The sequence below is a fragment of the Pipistrellus hanaki genome, assembly GCF_964339955.1.
Source record: "Pipistrellus hanaki genome assembly, chromosome: 10".
NCBI classification, from domain to species: Eukaryota; Metazoa; Chordata; class Mammalia; order Chiroptera; family Vespertilionidae; genus Pipistrellus; species Pipistrellus hanaki.
In genome coordinates, this window is record NC_140512.1 from 60,575,652 (window position 1) to 60,593,432 (window position 17,781).

Here is a 17,781-nt window from a genome sequence, read left to right on the forward strand (position 1 = left end):
GTGTCTGACATGAGCTTTCATTCTAGTGGGAGAAGACAGGTAAATAAATGACCTCTCCTAGGTCACTTGGTGATATGCGTAATGGAGACAAATAGAATCTAGAAGGAGAAAAGGAGTGTTGGGCCCGGGGGAAAGGGACAATGCTAGTTTAAATAGGATTATCAGGGAGAGCCTCACTGAGCAAAAATTTGAAGGAGATGAAGGATCACACTGTCCATCTGGATGTCTTCCACGCAGAGAGAATAGTAACACAAAACCTGCTGGTCTTTTTGAGTGAAGGGTGAGAGTAAATCATGATGTTCTAAGAAGCTTATTCGTTCTGCTTTGTGGAAATGGGAGAGAGCAAAGCTGATAAGAAGATTGTAAGTCTAGACCAGTCTAGATGCTAGGCTACAATGGAGTTTGTGATGCAGGGACAAATACTGGATGTACTTTAGAGGTCTGATTCCAAAGGATTCCCTGATGAAACGAATGTGGAATATGAGGGAGAGAAGAGACAGTGATGATGCCAAGACTTTAAAGGAGTTGCCATAAATTGAAAGGATGCTACTGTAAGAGGAGCAGGCTTGGATGGAGGACCAGGAGTTGAGTTTAGGGCCTGTCGAGTTTAGCTTGTCCATTGGTATTTAAGAGGAGTCGCTGTGTGGGCCGTTGGATGTGAATTTGTAGCTCAGGAGGGCCACTCCTTCTGACACACATGTGGTTGTCAGAGACTAGGTGGAATGTAAAGCCAGAAGAGTGGATGAGCATCGGAATGAGTGTAGCTAGAGAAGCCTGAGGTCTGTTATAATAGAGAGACAACTAGACATTTTACAAAGTCCTGGGGTAAGGATGCTAGAGTGTAAGAAACTAGACTAGAACCTGAGAACAGGCAGAGGAAAGGATAGTTTACAAAAAAGCAGTGGAAGTATTTTATATAGGTGATAGAACACATTCTTAAAAGGAAATTTTTTTAATTGATTTCTGAGAGGAAAGGAAAGGGAAAGAGAGATAGAAACATCAGTGATGAGAGAATTACTTTGGCTGCTCCCTGCACACCCCCTACTGGGGATCAAACCCACAACCAGAGTACGGACCCTGACCTAGAATCAAACCATGACCTCCTGGCTCATAGGTCAATGCTCAACCACTGAGCTACCAGCTGGGCTAAAACACATTCTTAGTCATTTGAAATATGCTATATCCAGGCTGCATTGAATTTGCAGTGTTTCTGAAGAACAAATTCAGAAAGCAGTTAATTGAAGTAATATTTTAAGAAGAATGTTTCAGCTTAAGCAAATAAACTCTTTTAAAAAGTACTTTAGAAACATTTTTTGTGCTTATTATATGAACTTTCATTCATTACAAGTAAATTAATGAAACATATCCTTCAGGGCTGCTTTTTGGCAGCGGTTTGTAACCAATTACTTGGAGTTGGATAAACAGTAAACATCCTTACATTCATGCATCTGGTAAAATCATGTGATATTTGAGGAATAATAAAGGACTGTTTGAAACATTGCATAATTACAACATGTCAGTAGCTTTTTAAATTTTTTTATTAAGGTATTATATGTGTACATATCTTACTGTCAGTAGCTTTTAACCACCAGTTAATTAGACATTCCCAAGAGAGGGGAGATTCCCAAGGAAAGTGGTGGAAGGCTGGCTTTAGTGAAGGCAAGGAAATAAAAGGCAGGTAGACTGTGCTACTTTTGAAATGGAGCTTCCTTGTGAAGGGATAAAGAGAAAAAAAAAGAGGAGAGAAAAAAAGAGAGACAGATAAAGAAGAAAGAGAAAGAGGCAGGTAGGAAGGAGGGAGGGATGGAGGGAGAGAGAAAAGGAATGAGATATTTGAGTGTATAAACTTGAGAGAAAGTGTTGTTATTTTTAAGGTAGAAGGGACCTAGGTGAATGTCAGAATGGCTGAGGGGAAGGAGCTGTGCAGAGAGGAAGAATGCAGGACAGAGAAAAGCTCAAGAATGATGGTCTTGGAGGACATGGAGAAAGCTGGGATCTAGCTCACAGGGCTTAGTCTCCAGAGGGGCTTGTTTTCTTTGAAACTAGAAGGAAGATGTGAGAAGACACAGGGTTGTTGATATATTTATAGATACTGCTGGGCTAAAAATTAAAAGAAATAATAACTGTTATTTGATTGACTCCCTTCCAGGGGCATTTAGCATGCACGGGTCTAGGACCATGTTTTTCATCTCTAATCATAAACCTGTCATTGGCTTGTGACCCATGATTGACCTATGGTATTTTCTAAATATTTTTAAATGTTTCAGGGTGCCCCTTAGGGTAACTGATGTTGGCCAGTGAAGTTGTATTTTATTAGAGGGAAATATATGCAATACTGACTTGCTTATGTATGTGCTTTACTCCTTGAAATTAAACTTGGTGGGTCTGGTTGAGAAATCTTTTATTCTTTTGTCAGGAAATCCGACTTATTGATTATGAGAAAATGGTGGATCATAGAGGAATCCGGGTCGTGGCGTTTGGACAGTGGGCCGGTGTGGCAGGTAGGTGTGTGGGCATTGACACCACTCACCCTCTACATTTGACTGTGGAGTGACTGTGTGTTTTTTTTGTTTTTGTTTTTTTGTGTGTGTGTGTTTTTTTGTGGCAAAAGTGTCCATTTTCACCAATAAAAAAATGTGAGGGTGTGTTTGAGGGTGATGACTATCAGGGGGCTAGAATAACAAAGTAAATCATGGAAATATGTTTATTATAAAAATTAAAAAGAAAAAGAGGGCAAGGAGACGGAAAGCAACTGTAGATAGACTCTGACTTTCTCAGTAGTTCTGTTGGAAGACTAGACGGAGAGGTCAGTTTGGTGATGAGAACTTGGGGAGTGGAAGAAAGGGACAAAGAGGATAAAGGTATGGGGCAGGAGCAACAAAGGAGAAATCTAGAAGGGATAGAAGCTGGAGTTTGGGTAAAAACTCTACTTGATTTTTCAGTTAGTACTTTGAACCTTGTTTAGTCAAGAAACACCATGTGGTATAACTGTATCAGATTTCAGAACAGGTAGATAGAAATTTGTAGGGACATAGGATACCAGCACACTACCATCCTCCCTGATCAAAGCAACAGTTACTGAGCACTTCTCCCAACAACTGCAGAATGCATATTCTTTCCATGTCATGTGGAACATTCGCCCAGATGGCCCACAAAACAATTATTACTTAATTTAAAAGATTTGAAATCATGGAGTATGTGCTCTATAAGAAAACTGACTTAGAAATTATAATTGAAAGAAAACTAGAGATTTTCCAAATATTTGAAAAAGAAATGATGTATTATCGGATAACCCATTCAAGGTCAAGAAGAAATCATAAGACAAATTAGAAAATATTTTTAATTGAATAAAAGTTTAAAAACAGCATGCCCAAAATTTTGGGATGTGGATAGAGTGGGTCTTAGAAGGCAATCTACAGCATTTAATGCTTTTATTAGAAAAGAAGAAAGTTCTTAAGTTAATGATCTAAACTTCCATTTTAAAAAGTTAGAAAATGAACAAGAAATTAAACCAAAAACAAGTAGAAGAAAGGACATAATAAAGGAAAGAGAGAAAAATCAATGAAATCAAAGCAGGACAACAATAGAGAACATCAATTAAATCAAAAGCTGATTCTTTTTTAAAAAATTAATAAAATTGATAAGTCTTTAGTTAGGTTGATTTAAAAATGAGAGAAGACACTATTTACCAAGAGGGGACACACTATGTATCTTACAAACATTAAGAGGTTAAGAGAATATTATAAATAGGCCAAGAAATTTGACAATGCAGTAAAATAGACAAATTCTTGAAAGACACAAATTACCAATTTCAACTCAAGGAGAAATAAAAAACTTGAATATCAATGTATAAAATAAATACCATACATATGCACTTAAGGGAAATGAATTATATCTTGTGGAAACTTATTTATAGTATCTTTATTCATAATAGGCTAGAAACAATCCAAGTGCCCATCAGCACAGGAATGGATAAATAGATTGTGGTATATCTATAAAATGGAAAACTCAGCAATAGAGAGAAGCAAGCTGCCTATACACACAAAGTATGTATGGATCTCAAAAACATTCAGCTGAGTGAAAGCTGACACACACAAAAATATACACTTCATACATTTATATGAAACTGTAGGAGGAACTAATCTATACAGACAGAAATAGATCAGTAGTTATTTTTGGCTAAGGGTTGGCAAGAATTGACTGGGGTGATGGAAATATTCTTATCTTGATATGTTAGGGGTAATGTGGGTAAATACATTTTTTGCTGTGTTTTATTGTGTATAAATTATCCATTTAAAAGTTGATTTCAGGGGGGAAAAAAGATAAAAGAACATTTTGTAGGACAGGAAAAGTATGTCCCAATAAAGAAGAAAAGAATGAATGCTGAGGACTTTGCTACAGGCATGCTGAGTTTTTATTTTTTTGCGGGGGACATCCAAACTGAGGAATCAGTGGATGGTTAGGTTTTGATTAATCTTTAAGGCAAAGGCAGAGGACACTGATGTAAAAGGAATGGGCATGGAGTACTGAGGGAAGAGACTCCAACAAAGGGACTCCTTATTGCCAAATACCTCTGACAAGTAATTCAAGATCTGAAGTGTCCACTGAGTATAGTTATTTAGGTTACTAAAATTGCTAATGGGGGTCATGGAGTCAATAGTGACTGTTTTCATTTGTTCATTCTTTTTTTTTTTTTTTTTTTGGCATGGCAAGAATGGAAGAGTGTTTAAATGTTGATTGGAATAAACCAATAGACAGTGGTAATGAAAAGAATAATTCAAGTGTGGAGTGGATTCCTTTGAGAGGCAGGAGGGCATGGTATCTGAGCAAAGGTGGAGCGATTACTCATAGAGAAGAAGAGGGACACTCATCCCATTATAGCTGGATTGAAAGTGGCAGGGAGGGTGGGAATGAAGCTGGCTGAGTGCCTTGGATTGCAGCAAGCTGAGGGGATGGATAAGATGATGGCCTCCTCCAAAGCTGAGGGGCTGTGACTGGGGCTTCCTCAGAGCCCTGAGCAGGTTGGAGAATGGGCAGAGAGGACAGGTCCTGCTTCTCCCAACTAATGGTCTCTCTATTGGTCTGATTCTACAATAGGGATGATCAACATTTTGCATGGAATGGGTTTAAGGCTCCTTGCTTTGGGACATCACACACCTTTTATGGTGAGATGTTTATTTGATTTTTTAAAAATACATATTACACTTTTAGAGTTGGAAAATGTCTCAAGTGGTAGACTAACTTGAACTGTGTGCTTGCTTTCAGCACATTGGCATGGCTCATAACTATAGGAACAGCAGTCAGGCTGTGCAAGCTGTCCGTGATGCTGGCTATGAAATATCTCTGGGTTTGATGCCCAAGTCGATAGGGCCCTTAACATTTGTGTTCACAGGGACTGGTAATGTATCCAAGGTAAATCCCACCTGTCTTGTTTCTGTAAAGCAGCCTGAAACTCTAAGAGGATGTGGGCATTTTGTGAGCATTTCAGAGCATTTCATAAGTGGGCATTCTGTTTTGGGTACTTTCCTTATCCATATATGTACCTTGACTATAGTAAAGAGCAGCCATAGTCTAAACTTTTGTTCTATGTTTTTGATTCCAAGCTGTAAGAGGTTTTGAATGCTTTCCCCTGCTTTTTAGAGGGAAAACTAATTTTTAATGGTGTAAAACTCAGTTTTAGGGTGATCTGTTTTACCTCCATCACAGAGATGTCCAGAAGTTTGGACATTACCCTAGACTGTAAATTTTTCAAGATGACTTGGAGTTTTGTTAATCGGATGCATTCAAGATGAATTAATACTTTCTTCCTTCTGGGATGGTTTTGAGGATGCATTTGTAGACCTCCCCCAAACTCCTCCCCATCCTCCAAGAAACTTATAAAATAGATCTTTCTTTAATGAAAATATTTTACAAAGAGGACATCACTATTTATATTATTCTGTGAGATAGGTATCTAATTTTTTGGTAGGAAATATAGTTTTCCCACTTGAAATAACTTCTACAATGGAGCAAAAAGTAAATAAAAATACTTTATGGTGCTCTCATTTCTAAATACTCTTGTTTCTATACTGTATATCTTTTAAATTAAATGCATGGTGTTCACACTGCTTGCTGTGAGCAAGAACCTCATCTGTACTCCTTGTCGCAGTCCTGGTCGCAGGGCGGGACAAGCGGAGCTGTAATTGTGGGGAAGATGAATTCGAATCTTTGCATGACATCATGTTGGCTCTTTTCCTATGGAGTTTTAGATTTTTACTCACGTGTTATTGACAGGGGGCCCAAGAAATCTTCAATGAACTGCCCTGTGAATATGTAGAACCACATGAATTAAAAGAAGTTTCCCAAACAGGAGGTAAGAGGGAGAGGGCGGCTGTGTGTATTTTTGACTGTTTTTTTGTTTTTTGTTTTTTGTTTTAACAGTGTCTGTGTTACAATATTTTATCACTATCAATCTTTATCATTTGTCACCCACTTTCCTAATTTCTTTCTCCTCTGCAAGACCTGAGGAAAGTGTATGGAACGGTGATAAGTCGCCATCATCACCTTGTCAGGAAAACAGATGGTGTATATGATCCCGTGGAATATGACAAATATCCTGAGCGCTACATAAGTCGCTTTAATACCTATGTGAGTAGCACACTCAGCTTTTGAGTTGGTTGCTCATGATACACTATAGCCAGGCTGTTTTCAGGAGAGAAATTATGGATGCGCACATTGTTTTGAGTTCCTCAGATTGACTTGTGGTGAGTCCCTTGGATGTTATGAGTTGGCCTAAGGCACTGTTGTCTTTTACTGAAATTTGCAGGGGCCTTTGCTGAGTGGTTTTGGTGGTTTCTGTGGCTGTCTCTATTTTTTTTTATTTTACTGTCTCTGTTTCTTCTTCAGGTCTGCATGTGCCCAATAGCTCTAAAACATTTCCTATGGATTGTTATTTTTGGTGTCTATCCTGGACTAGCTTGTACTATTGGCAAAGCACAGTGTCTATGAGGTTTGATTTCAACATAGGTTTATTCCTTCCAGGCCACGAATTGCAGTCATAACCTCAGCCAGCTGCCTTGAAATGCATGCCATTGATTATAGCGCTCCAGGGTGAAACAGTGAGGCTATAGAAGCATAGACCCATCCCCAGTGGACAAAAAAAAAAAAGGTTACTTTCAATTAAAATCCTTCTGATGGGAGCATACTGAACTCATAAGAACATGTTTGTATGTTCTGTAGTCATTGGTCATGCAACCATCCTCTTCAAAAGAAATCAACAAAAAATAAAACAAAAATGCAGGCATATATGGTGAGAAGGAATATTGTACTTTAAGTAACTTTGAATAAATTTCAACAACATAGCATTTTTAGATCCTGGTGTGATATGTAATGGTTAGCATGTAAAGCATGTTATAGGAAGAGTATCTTACCTGTAACTTGCCAATTCTTGAGACACTTGAGAAAGAAATATTATGAAACTAGACTCAAACTGAAAAGTTTTGCATCTAGTAAATTTCTATTCCTTCTGTCTTTCCCAATCTCAGAAGTATCAGTTATTTGCTGCATCCTAAAACTTATAATGACCTAGTTACTGTGTATGCATGTACGTAGTACATTTGTTTATGGAACCTACAGATGCTTTAATCTTTACAGCTTTCCTTTGAGGATGGGGTATGTATTATCTCCAACTGGCAGATAAAGAAAACAGCAAAGTTGAGGTAGCCTGATTTAGGTATAGAGTGTTAGGTCACCTGATTCTTGGTCCCTTTCTTTTTCTTAGCTATGTAATATATGAGAGAGCAAAAGTATTAATATATTTATGCTCATATATTTATCATGGGAAATTTTACACTGAATCTGGGTGGTTATTTATTGTCTCGGGCACAAAAGAAGTCCACTGACCTAGCAAATAAAGTCAACTTGAAATAACATGAAATTATTTCTCATGGCATTTACAGATAGCTCTCTTTCAGCACACTGTATGGAAATACACTGTTTCCTGGTTTGTTGAACCTGAAACTTGCTTTACAGATTGCACCCTACACAACTTGTCTCGTTAATGGAATCTATTGGGAACAAAGGAGCCCACGTCTACTAACCCGCCAAGATCTTCAGAATCTCCTGGCTCCAGGCAAGTCCCCTGTTGTTGGTGTGGAAGGCTGCCCTGCACTGTCACACAAGTAAGGACCTTACTTCAGCAATGACGGCAGGGCCCACTGTTAGGGTGCCACACAGAGGGGATTCATGTGTCATAGGACTGGACTGTTACTGAGTCATTAGTTGCCTTATCTTAGCCGAGCTCTTGAGAACATTTGACAGTTAAACTTCCCTCCTTCTTGAATCGCTGAAGTTCTGTGTCTCCAAATGTAGCTCAGAAGTCTCCTCCTCAGTGAGGTCCTTTCCTGCTTCTCCATTCCCTCTCTCTCTCTCTCTAGTCTTCTCCTCTGCTTCTTTTACTGAAACTCGCCGTCATTTATTTCCCAGTGTTTATGATTTTCCCTCTCCTCCTTGAACTTGGTCTTCTTAAGGAGAGGGCCCCCATGTCTCTTGGCTACAAGTATCCAGAACATTGCCTGACAAATCATATACATTCAAATGATGATTCAATGTCCAGTTAATTAATTAATCAATCAATCTTTATGGAACACCAGGTCTGTTGGACACTCTGCTGAGCTAAAAGATAAAGGAGAATAGACCTGCGGTTGCTCCCCTCAGGCATGTCGCTGGCAGCAAGTAGGTGCCAAGGGAATGCAGGGAGCAATCGCTATGACCAGAGTTTAGGAGAAAGTGGGAGCTGACCTCAGCAACACCTTAAGAGGGATGAGTGAGGAGAATGAAAATTGCAAGTGACAGGATTGCTGCTTGATAAATACGGGGTCACCAAAGCACAGTTTAAGACAGTGTGTGGGCCAGTCTAGGTCTAGCTGAGGGTTTATATAGGCAAGTGGTAATCGGAGATTGGGCAGGAATATGGGGTCAAACGCTAAAGGATTTCAGGTGGTGACCTTTGTTCCATGTAATAACATGTGAATTTATGTTGTACAAAGCAGGAAGGAGGGAGTAGGCCAAGTAGGTTAAATTCAGGCTGTTTTCAATGACTTATGTAGGGAAGGGATTTTCCACTTTTATTTCCCTCTTCTCTCCCCTCCCCTTTTTCTTCCTTGTGAAGCCTGAAACTCATAGTGAGGAGATGTGGTGTGTTCCAGAACACAGGGAACTGTAGGGGGAAAGCTAAGAGCCTAGGCAGCCACCTTAAAAATCGTTCCAAGCACCTTTCATCTTGAATCGTTTGTGATCTTGTTGGAGACTTTAAAGTTCCACACTCTGACCTACGTGTTGATGTTCTTTGCAGACTCGTAGCGATATGTGACATTTCTGCAGACACAGGGGGATCGATAGAGTTTATGACGGAGTGCACGACAATAGAACATCCCTTCTGCATGTACGATGCAGACCAGCATATGATTCATGACAGGTGAGTTTGCTAAAGCTGTTAGATGGCGAGAAAGACATAAAAACACATCATTTACTTAACTTTGTATACTAGTCCTAAAATACTCAATATTTTACATCATTATGAAGACTACGCAAATTTCCAGAACTATACTGAAAAATATTTAAAAATTTGGTAGAAGACCCACATGCAAATTAGAACACTTAAATCCATAATCACAATGTTTAAATGGGAAACAGGTTGCTGAAGAAGGGAAAAACTTTGTTTAAAAATTCTTGCTTATTTTGTTACATATTCTAGTACCATGTTACAAATGATATGAAGCATATCTAATGGAGTAGTTAGAAACTTTTTCTGGAAAAGTTAGAGCTCACAAGTAACATTTTGTACATCCAAATAAAGCATGTCGCTTCTCCTAGTGTTGAAGGTTCTGGGATTCTGATGTGTTCCATTGACAATTTGCCTGCGCAGCTTCCAAAAGAAGCCACAGAATACTTTGGAGACATGCTTTTTCCTTACGTTGAAGAAATGGTAAGCAAACCTAGAGCCTTGTGACAATTCCATGGCTGGAAATAGAACTGTGGTGTGATTTTATCGATGTTCTGGTCTCCGGTATTAAGAAATCTGTTGCAAAGTGAAATGCCAGCCCTTCCCTGAAGCCCTTATTGACACTTTACATATTCTGCTTCTGTGTCTCATGGGAAATATGGTTGTATAACTGCTTCATGCTTAATTACAGTTTGCTCTTGCCTCTCCTTATGCATGTTTTGGTAAGAATGTTCATGACGTGGAAGATAAGATTAGATTTATTTTCAATTTTCCTGCTTCCTTGGTCAATTCATATTGGGGTATTCTTAGTGTGCTGTGATTAGCAGACTTGAAAAATCAGGTATATAGGAAATTTTATTGGATTTTCGTCGCTAATGCTTAGTTCAGTGACAGCTTTTCTTGAGGTCTTGTATTTTTCACTGTGGTCAGTAATTGATTAATGAAATACTATGTTATCTAAATTCCATTTTCTTTTTTTTCCCCTCCTTTTTATTAAATTTACAGGGGTGACCTTGGTTAACAAAATTATACAGGTTTTATTCATACACTGTACTGTGTATTCACCACCTAAAGTTAAGTCTCAGTCCATCACCATTTATCCCACCTATATCCTTTTTCACTGCCCTCCCCCACCCTGCCCCATCACCACACGGTTGTCCCTGTCCCTGAATTCCTTTTCTTTCTTTTTGGCTTGATCCTCCGTCTCCAGGGGCAACCTTGGCCTGCTCTCTCCAGCTATGTGGCTGCCATTTTTCTTGGGATTTATCTTCTATAATTAAAACTTTGTATCCTTGAGTAGAGGCCTGGGCCAGCCAAGGTGTTTGGAAAGCTTGGCTTCCTCCATCGCCGGGGAAACCCAAGCCTCCCTCCTGTTCTCTGTGGTGGCAGGCATCTTGGTTGGGGTTAATTTGCATACTCACTCTGATTGGCTGGTGGGCATGGCTGGTAGGTGTAGTGGAGTGATGGCTAATTTGTGTAGTACTCTTTTATTAGGTAGGATAGACTAGAGGCCCAGTGCATGGGTTCATGCACATTGAGAGGAAATTAATTAGAAGAAATATTTTAGAGGCTGGGGAGGGGCTGTGGGAAATTGGCCAGCCGGGGAGGGACTGCGGGAGGTTGACTCCAGGGCGTGTCTGGTTCATCTTGCCCAGTCCTGATTGAGGTCAATTGGTGTCGTCTCACCCAATCCCAATCGGGGCTTATTGGGGTTGGCCAGCTGGTGAGGGACCACAGGAGGTTGGCCGGCTGGGGAGGAACTGTGGGAGAGCTCCAGGGTATGTCTGACCCATCTGGCCCAGTCCTGATCAGCCGGACCCCAGCAACAAGCTAACCTACTGGTCGGAGTGTCTGCCCCCTGGTGGTCAGTGTGTGTCACAGTGACTGGTCGAACAGTTGAACGAATGGTTGGACACTTAACGTATTAGGCTTTTCTTACAAAGGCTAGTCCTCTAAATAGCTTGGTTGGCTTGGCTTAGGGGCATTTATTTCTGTGCTACCTTGAAGTATTGAACTTTTGTGATAGTTGATGACTGTGTATTTTGTAGTGTTGATATATACATATATGTGTGTGTGTGTGTGTGTGTGTGTGTGTGTGTGTGTGAGCTTATAGCTAAAATATTAAGTATATTGTCTGTGATCTCTTCCTGTAACTGTATGTGAACTGTATTTAAAGTATATAATGTCCTTTCCCCTACAGATTTCCCTTCTTGACTTAAGGTCCTGGTAGCTTTTGTAGCATTGCAGGGTACATACTATTATTTTGTACCAACATAGAATTTTTGTTTTAGTTGAATTCGATGTCTTGTTGGGTAAAGTTAGGAAAGCTTTTATGAAAGAGGTGATGTTTGAGCTGGCCCCTGATAGATGTATAGTATCTGTTCCTTTGCATGGTAGTGGGAGGCACAATATGTGATGGAGACAGGAGAGCAAATGAGGGAGTTAATTTAATCTAGGGATTCTGATTGAAGTAAAGGTTAGGTATGTTTGTTTCATATCAGGAAGGGTCTTAACATCAGAAAAAATAGCTTGAAATTAATTTGGGCAAGAGTGATGAGGTCTCCATCAGCCCACAAACTGAAGGGTCCCGGCTTCGATTCTGGTGAAAGATATGTACCTAGGTTGCAGGCTGGGTTCGTGTGGGAGGTAACCAATCAATGTGTCTCTCTCACATCGATGATGTTTATCTCTTTCCGTCTCCCCCATCCTTTGCACTCTCTCTAAAAATCTATGGAAAAATACCCTTGGGTGAGGATTAACAAAACAAAAAAAGAAAGAAAGAAAAAGAGTGATGAGCTCTCAAAGCTCTATGTGAAAGTGATAAGGCATCCCATATGCTTCAAGACCCTTGTGCTTGCACATGTGTAACGGGTGAATTGAGTAGCCTTTGGTTGTCTTGCATGCGTGCCTTTCTTTAAGTGAACTCATGATAACTATTAGCTTTCTTGGGGGAAAAGTCCATTGAACTTTAAATAATTATTGTATGGATCTACTAATATATTCACTGAATATTTACCATTTTATAATGTAGCAGGTATATGGTAGGATGCCAAGTACAATTCCTCCCTTCCAGGTGTGCTCAGGGGCAGATTTTGGTAAAGACTTCACAGCTGAGACAGTTCTTCAGCTGCTCCTTGCAGTAGGAAAAGTGGGAGCTCCAGGTAGAGAAACAGCATGTGAGGGAGGCATTTACCTGGCATAGCACAGAAGCATATATTGTAAAAGCATGACCCAGCCGAAACCGGTTTGGCTCAGTGGTAGAGCATCGGTCTGCGGACTGAAAGGTTCCCGGGTTCGACTCGGGTCAAGGGCATGTACCTTTGTTGTGGGCACATCCCCGGTGGGGGGTGTGCAGGAGGCAGCTGGTCAATGTTTCTCTCTCATCGACGTTTCTGGCTCTCTATCTCTCCTCTTCCTCTCTGAAAAAATCAATAAAATATATTAAAAAAGAAAAAAAGCAAAAAAAAAAAAAAAAAAAAAAAAAAAAAGCATGACCCAGAGCAGTAACTTCATGCTGTTAATGGGTCTGAATAATTGGTGTGAGGCAAAAGGGAGAGCTGAGGTGGAGAGGCAGAACCAGCCTGTAGAGAATGTTGTAGGACACTTAGGAACACTTCAAGAGACTTTATCTTGGAGGTAAGGGAAAGATACTGAGTCAGTTTAAATAGGCACAGGGAAGCAATCAGTTTGTGATTTAAATGAAAGGAACAAAGGTGAGAGGCAGTTCTCATGATCCCGGTAAGGCCTAAGTAAGACTAGAAATATAGAGAAAGAGCCCAGATAAGGGAATGATACACAAGTGTTCAGTGGTTTGACCATATGCAGAGTGAAATTCAGGCCTCATTTTATTATCTACTAATGGTTTCCAGCCTGTAGACAGGGTTGGTAGGTGGAGGAATCAGCTTGAGAAAGGAACACTCCAAGGGAGCCTGGGAGAAAGGGGCAGTGGGAGGACCCTTGGCGTGTTAATTCCATGAGCTTCCCAAAGTACGTACTTGCTTATGCTATCTATCTATCTAATAACAGAGAAATATGCAAATTGTCCAGGATGCCATCACAATAAGAGTGATGACCAGCAGGCAGCCTGGTATGACAAGGCTGGCAGGGGGGTTAGTGAGGGACAAACAAACGACTCAACAGCAGGCTGCGTGGGGTGACCAGGCCAGCAGGGGGGGCAATTGGGAGTGACCAGGCAGGTTGGGGGGCAGTTAGGGGTGATCAGGCTGGCAGGGGGGGGCAGTTGGGATGATCAAACAGGCAGGCAGGCAGGTGAGCAGTTAGGAGCCAGCGGTCCCAGATTGTAAGAGGGATGTCCCGGATTGGAGAGGATGCAGGCTGGGCTGAGGGGACCCTCCCCATGCATGAATTTTGTGCACCAGGCCTCTAGTATATATATATATATATTTAAATGCCCTTGTCCTGTGAAAAGATAGCCTAGATGTCTTGTGTTTTAGATACATGAAAGTAGTTTCATGTGTATTTTAATGCAGAATATAAACGCTCCAATGCCAGCATCTGCTCAGTTTGCTCTTTCTTATTTGGGTGGGTGCTCCAGAGTTAACCTATGGATTGCTCATTAACCCCAATACTCTGACCACCAGAAGCAACAATACTGATTTATATTATCTTTGCCCCTTTGCAGTCTATTCTAGAGTAGTATTTATTTATTTATTTATTTATTCATTTATTATTTATTTTGCAAGAAAAGAGGAGACTGAGAAAGATGCTAGGATGTTAAAATGGGTGGCACCATTTTTGTTGTTGGCCATCTGAGTCATTCTTGCAAAATTAAGGGAAGAGTGTGGACGACTTTTCAAATCTACTTCTTGAAGTCATTTTCCCTAACACTCTTGAAAAGCTAAATGTGTCTATATTCAGAACTCATATTGACCTGAGGGAGATTCCCTATTGGGGGCTTAGGGGCTTGTTGCCCGAACCTTTGAAATGTGAAGGAAAGCCCCAGAGTGAGGCTATAGACCTTGTGGTGATATTTGCCAGCATGCTCAATATGACATCTAACTGGGATGTGTGTGTGTGTGTGTGGGGGGGGGGGGGGCGGTGGGGTTGGGGGGGTCTGAGTTTTTCACCTTTCCAGTAAGTGAAGATGAATTTAATCAAATTTTACTTTTAAAATTGTGAAATGGCATGTGTTTGGGGGCAGACTTCATTACCAATTATTTACTGATCTTCAGAAACTTTTCTAAATTCCTTTTTCTTTTGAGTAATATTGTAATATGAATAGAAATGCCAAGAAGCCTTCCTTGCAATATCATTTATCTCTTACCAATCTCATTTTCCTTTCAGATATTATCAGACGCAACACAGCCTCTTGAAAGTCAGAATTTTTCTCCTGTGGTGCGAGATGTAAGTTATAAAAATAATTTTTTTCTATGAATGTACTTTCCCCCACTACCATCCTCCTCCCCTATCTCCCTTCCCTTTCTCCCTCCCCAACTTTTCTTTATCTCTCTGTCTCTTCTCTATCTATCATGAGCCATGTTTGTGGGACTAATATGTGGATATTAAAGAAATGTCTTGTGTCATATACATTTAGGCAGTGATTACATCCAACGGTATATTGACTGATAAGTATAAATATATCCAGACACTCCGAGAGAGCAGGTAAGCATTGTTCTTATCTTGGATCTGATGAGTATTTTTTAATGTTTCAATGTGAGTTCAGTAGAACTAGGTTTATACAACAGGGAAATTTTGAAAATGCCTATAAATATAGGACATCCAAACTAAGTGACTGGTTGAAACCAGTGAGAATTATTTTCTCTGGGACAGTGTTGGGCTATATCCTATCCTGTGTAGCTTTGTATGCAAACCCACATAAGTCGAAAAGACTATCCATTCTGGGAAACCCGCCCTCCTAGCACTTTGACTACGTCCTGCCTCTGTTACTTGATTGAAGACAGTGAGCAAACTAACTCTTTCTGTGGTGCTTTCAGTCCGGTTTTTAGCTGAGGGTTTGGGCTCTCTTTTGTGTAGTGTAATATGTAGGAAAGAAGGCTCTTGGTTAGAGATTAGAAGCCATGAAGAAAGAAAATGATCAGAAGTCAGTTTTCCCGGAGATTCTTCCTAGGAGGTGCCAGAAAGTACTGTGACAAATCTTCCCAAGAGAACAGTTCTCACAGAAAGGTGCTTAGCTAAGGCCCTCAGTCCCTCGACTGATTTTCCTACTCAAAATCATTTCTTTGGAATGTTCTAGTCCACTTCAGCCGAGTGCGCTTGGTTTGTGTTTAGCTCTGCTCCCCACTGGCCTATTCCCATCTAACAAAATAACCCATGCACTGAATGCACAGGAAAAAGGCAGGTGGGGAAATTAATAACTAATAAACAAGCAAACAAACTGCCTTGTCTTCTTTCTCAGTTGTTGTCTTTACAAGAGGTAAATGAGGAGAGCGGCACAGACCAAGTATACTACTGTTATGCTGTTTCCATGTATTTGCTTATAGTTACTTTGTATGCTTCAATGAGATATTTTGGCATAAGATAGCAAGTATGCATAATTTGTGTTAAAAAAAAAAAAAAGAGCTAACTCTATAACCCCTTAGGAGAGTTAATTATTGGGAAACGTCACATGCATTTGTTTTTTTATACTCCCTGTGTCTTTTGATCCTCATCACCTGATGATCTCATACTAATCCCAACGTCATATCTGACGTGACCAGTGACGATGGCATCTTCACTCTTACACGCCCTGTTTCATGTGGCAGCGGGTCTACTCGGCTCCCGTAATTAGGGTTTCCTGCCTTCCTTCTCTAGCGGAATCTTGTGCCAAGAGTGTAATCTGAAGATTGAATTTTGAAAGGAAATATAATTATCTTGCACCCTGCCTTATTCTGATGTTATCTTTATTACTTAACATGGTGGCTTTTAACCTGTAGTGTTTGGGGGTGCTCATGATATGATCTGTATTAGAATCTAGGTGAGATTTAAAAAAAATTATTTTGAACACACCACATTTAGATATCAAAATATGTTTCAATTATATAAACTGTAGGAAGTGTTATTAGGAAGCATATCAATAATCAAATAATAGTGATATTCTCTGGGAGGTGGCATGGAATGGGGTGGAAGTTAAAGACCTTCCCTCATCAGTAATATAAGTGTTGGGGTGATGAGAGACAGGAACATTTTACATTTATAGTTATTTTTAGTCAATCGTCATAATGAATGAAAAAGTTCAAGTTTGAGTGATATCCTAGTCTAAAAGATCTAAACAACAGAGCTTGCTGCGTAAGTTCCTGGCACCAGGCCATTTCCATGGTTTTACACTGATACCTGGGAATTTGATTCAGAAGGCCTTTAGTGAGTACCTATTGTATTTAAGACAAACTAAACTGAGAATCAGTGGGTTTATAAGGATGAGTAAGACTTAATCACTGTCTTGGAGGTCATAGTTTGTTGGAAAGACAAAGAGTTATCTGTCAGGAAGGTAAAAATTCTTAACAGAATCAACTGTTCAATAATTAGATTCCTGCCTGGTAACTTCGGTTTCTATATTTGACCCCTGACATTTGTGATTTCAAAGTTATGGTTGCAACTGTTCTCGAGTGATCCTAAAGACAAACGACCAAACAAATGTCTAATATGGATATTAATAATTTCCCCGGATTTTGTGTGGAGCGAATCGGGTTTCATGGTGAAGCTGCTAGCAGGATTTTGAATCACATCCCCTGGAAGGACAAAGTGTGAGACCACGTTACTCAGTCATGAGTAAGACAGTCAGTGGCCCAGCACCTGTGCCTCACTAGGCAAATTCGTGAAAGTCTGTGAACACGCACCTCAGAGATGTCAGGGTCCGTTGTCTATTGTCCAAAATCTAAAATAATCAATGAAAAATGTTGGTGTGGGGAACTCCTGTTGAGGTTCTTTTTATTAATAATGTGGGGAAATTATTGCTTTATAGTGTTAATTTTTATTTTGTTTTGTTGCCAGCATGATTCTATTATTTAATTTTTGTTGTTGTTAAATGATTTCCCCTACCCTGCCTTTTTATTGATTTCTATAGGGAACGTGCTCAGTCACTTGCAATGGGCACTGAGAAAAAGGTCTTGGTCCTTGGAACTGGTTATGTATCTGAGCCTGTATTGGAATACCTGTCAAGATATCACAACATATCAATAACAGTAGGTAAATAAGTCCTAGTATTTGAAGAAGAAGAAAAGGAAAAAAAAAACCACACGAATTTCATGTTTTCCTTGTGAATTTTAAATGACTATTTTGTTTCTAAACTTTGAAAAGTTACTTGGGAGATATTAAAGTGTGTTTGCTCTCTGACTAGTAGAGGG

The 17,781-nt window shown here is 39.9% G+C and overlaps 1 protein-coding gene across 2 annotated transcripts in view; it reads left to right on the forward strand.

The window, feature by feature from the left end:
- The window catches only part of AASS (aminoadipate-semialdehyde synthase), a 56,536-nt gene that overhangs the window by 14,693 nt on the left and 24,062 nt on the right, over positions 1–17,781 (forward strand). For both annotated transcript variants that reach the window (XM_084897133.1, XM_084897132.1), the window contains exons 4-14: positions 2,417–2,501; positions 5,098–5,165; positions 5,266–5,412; positions 6,274–6,352; positions 6,500–6,627; positions 8,011–8,159; positions 9,332–9,454; positions 9,853–9,964; positions 14,786–14,845; positions 15,036–15,103; positions 17,502–17,623. In XM_084897133.1, the coding sequence (XP_084753259.1) occupies positions 2,417–2,501; positions 5,098–5,165; positions 5,266–5,412; positions 6,274–6,352; positions 6,500–6,627; positions 8,011–8,159; positions 9,332–9,454; positions 9,853–9,964; positions 14,786–14,845; positions 15,036–15,103; positions 17,502–17,623 (1,141 nt within the window). The remainder of the gene's footprint in view (positions 1–2,416; positions 2,502–5,097; positions 5,166–5,265; positions 5,413–6,273; positions 6,353–6,499; positions 6,628–8,010; positions 8,160–9,331; positions 9,455–9,852; positions 9,965–14,785; positions 14,846–15,035; positions 15,104–17,501; positions 17,624–17,781) is intronic.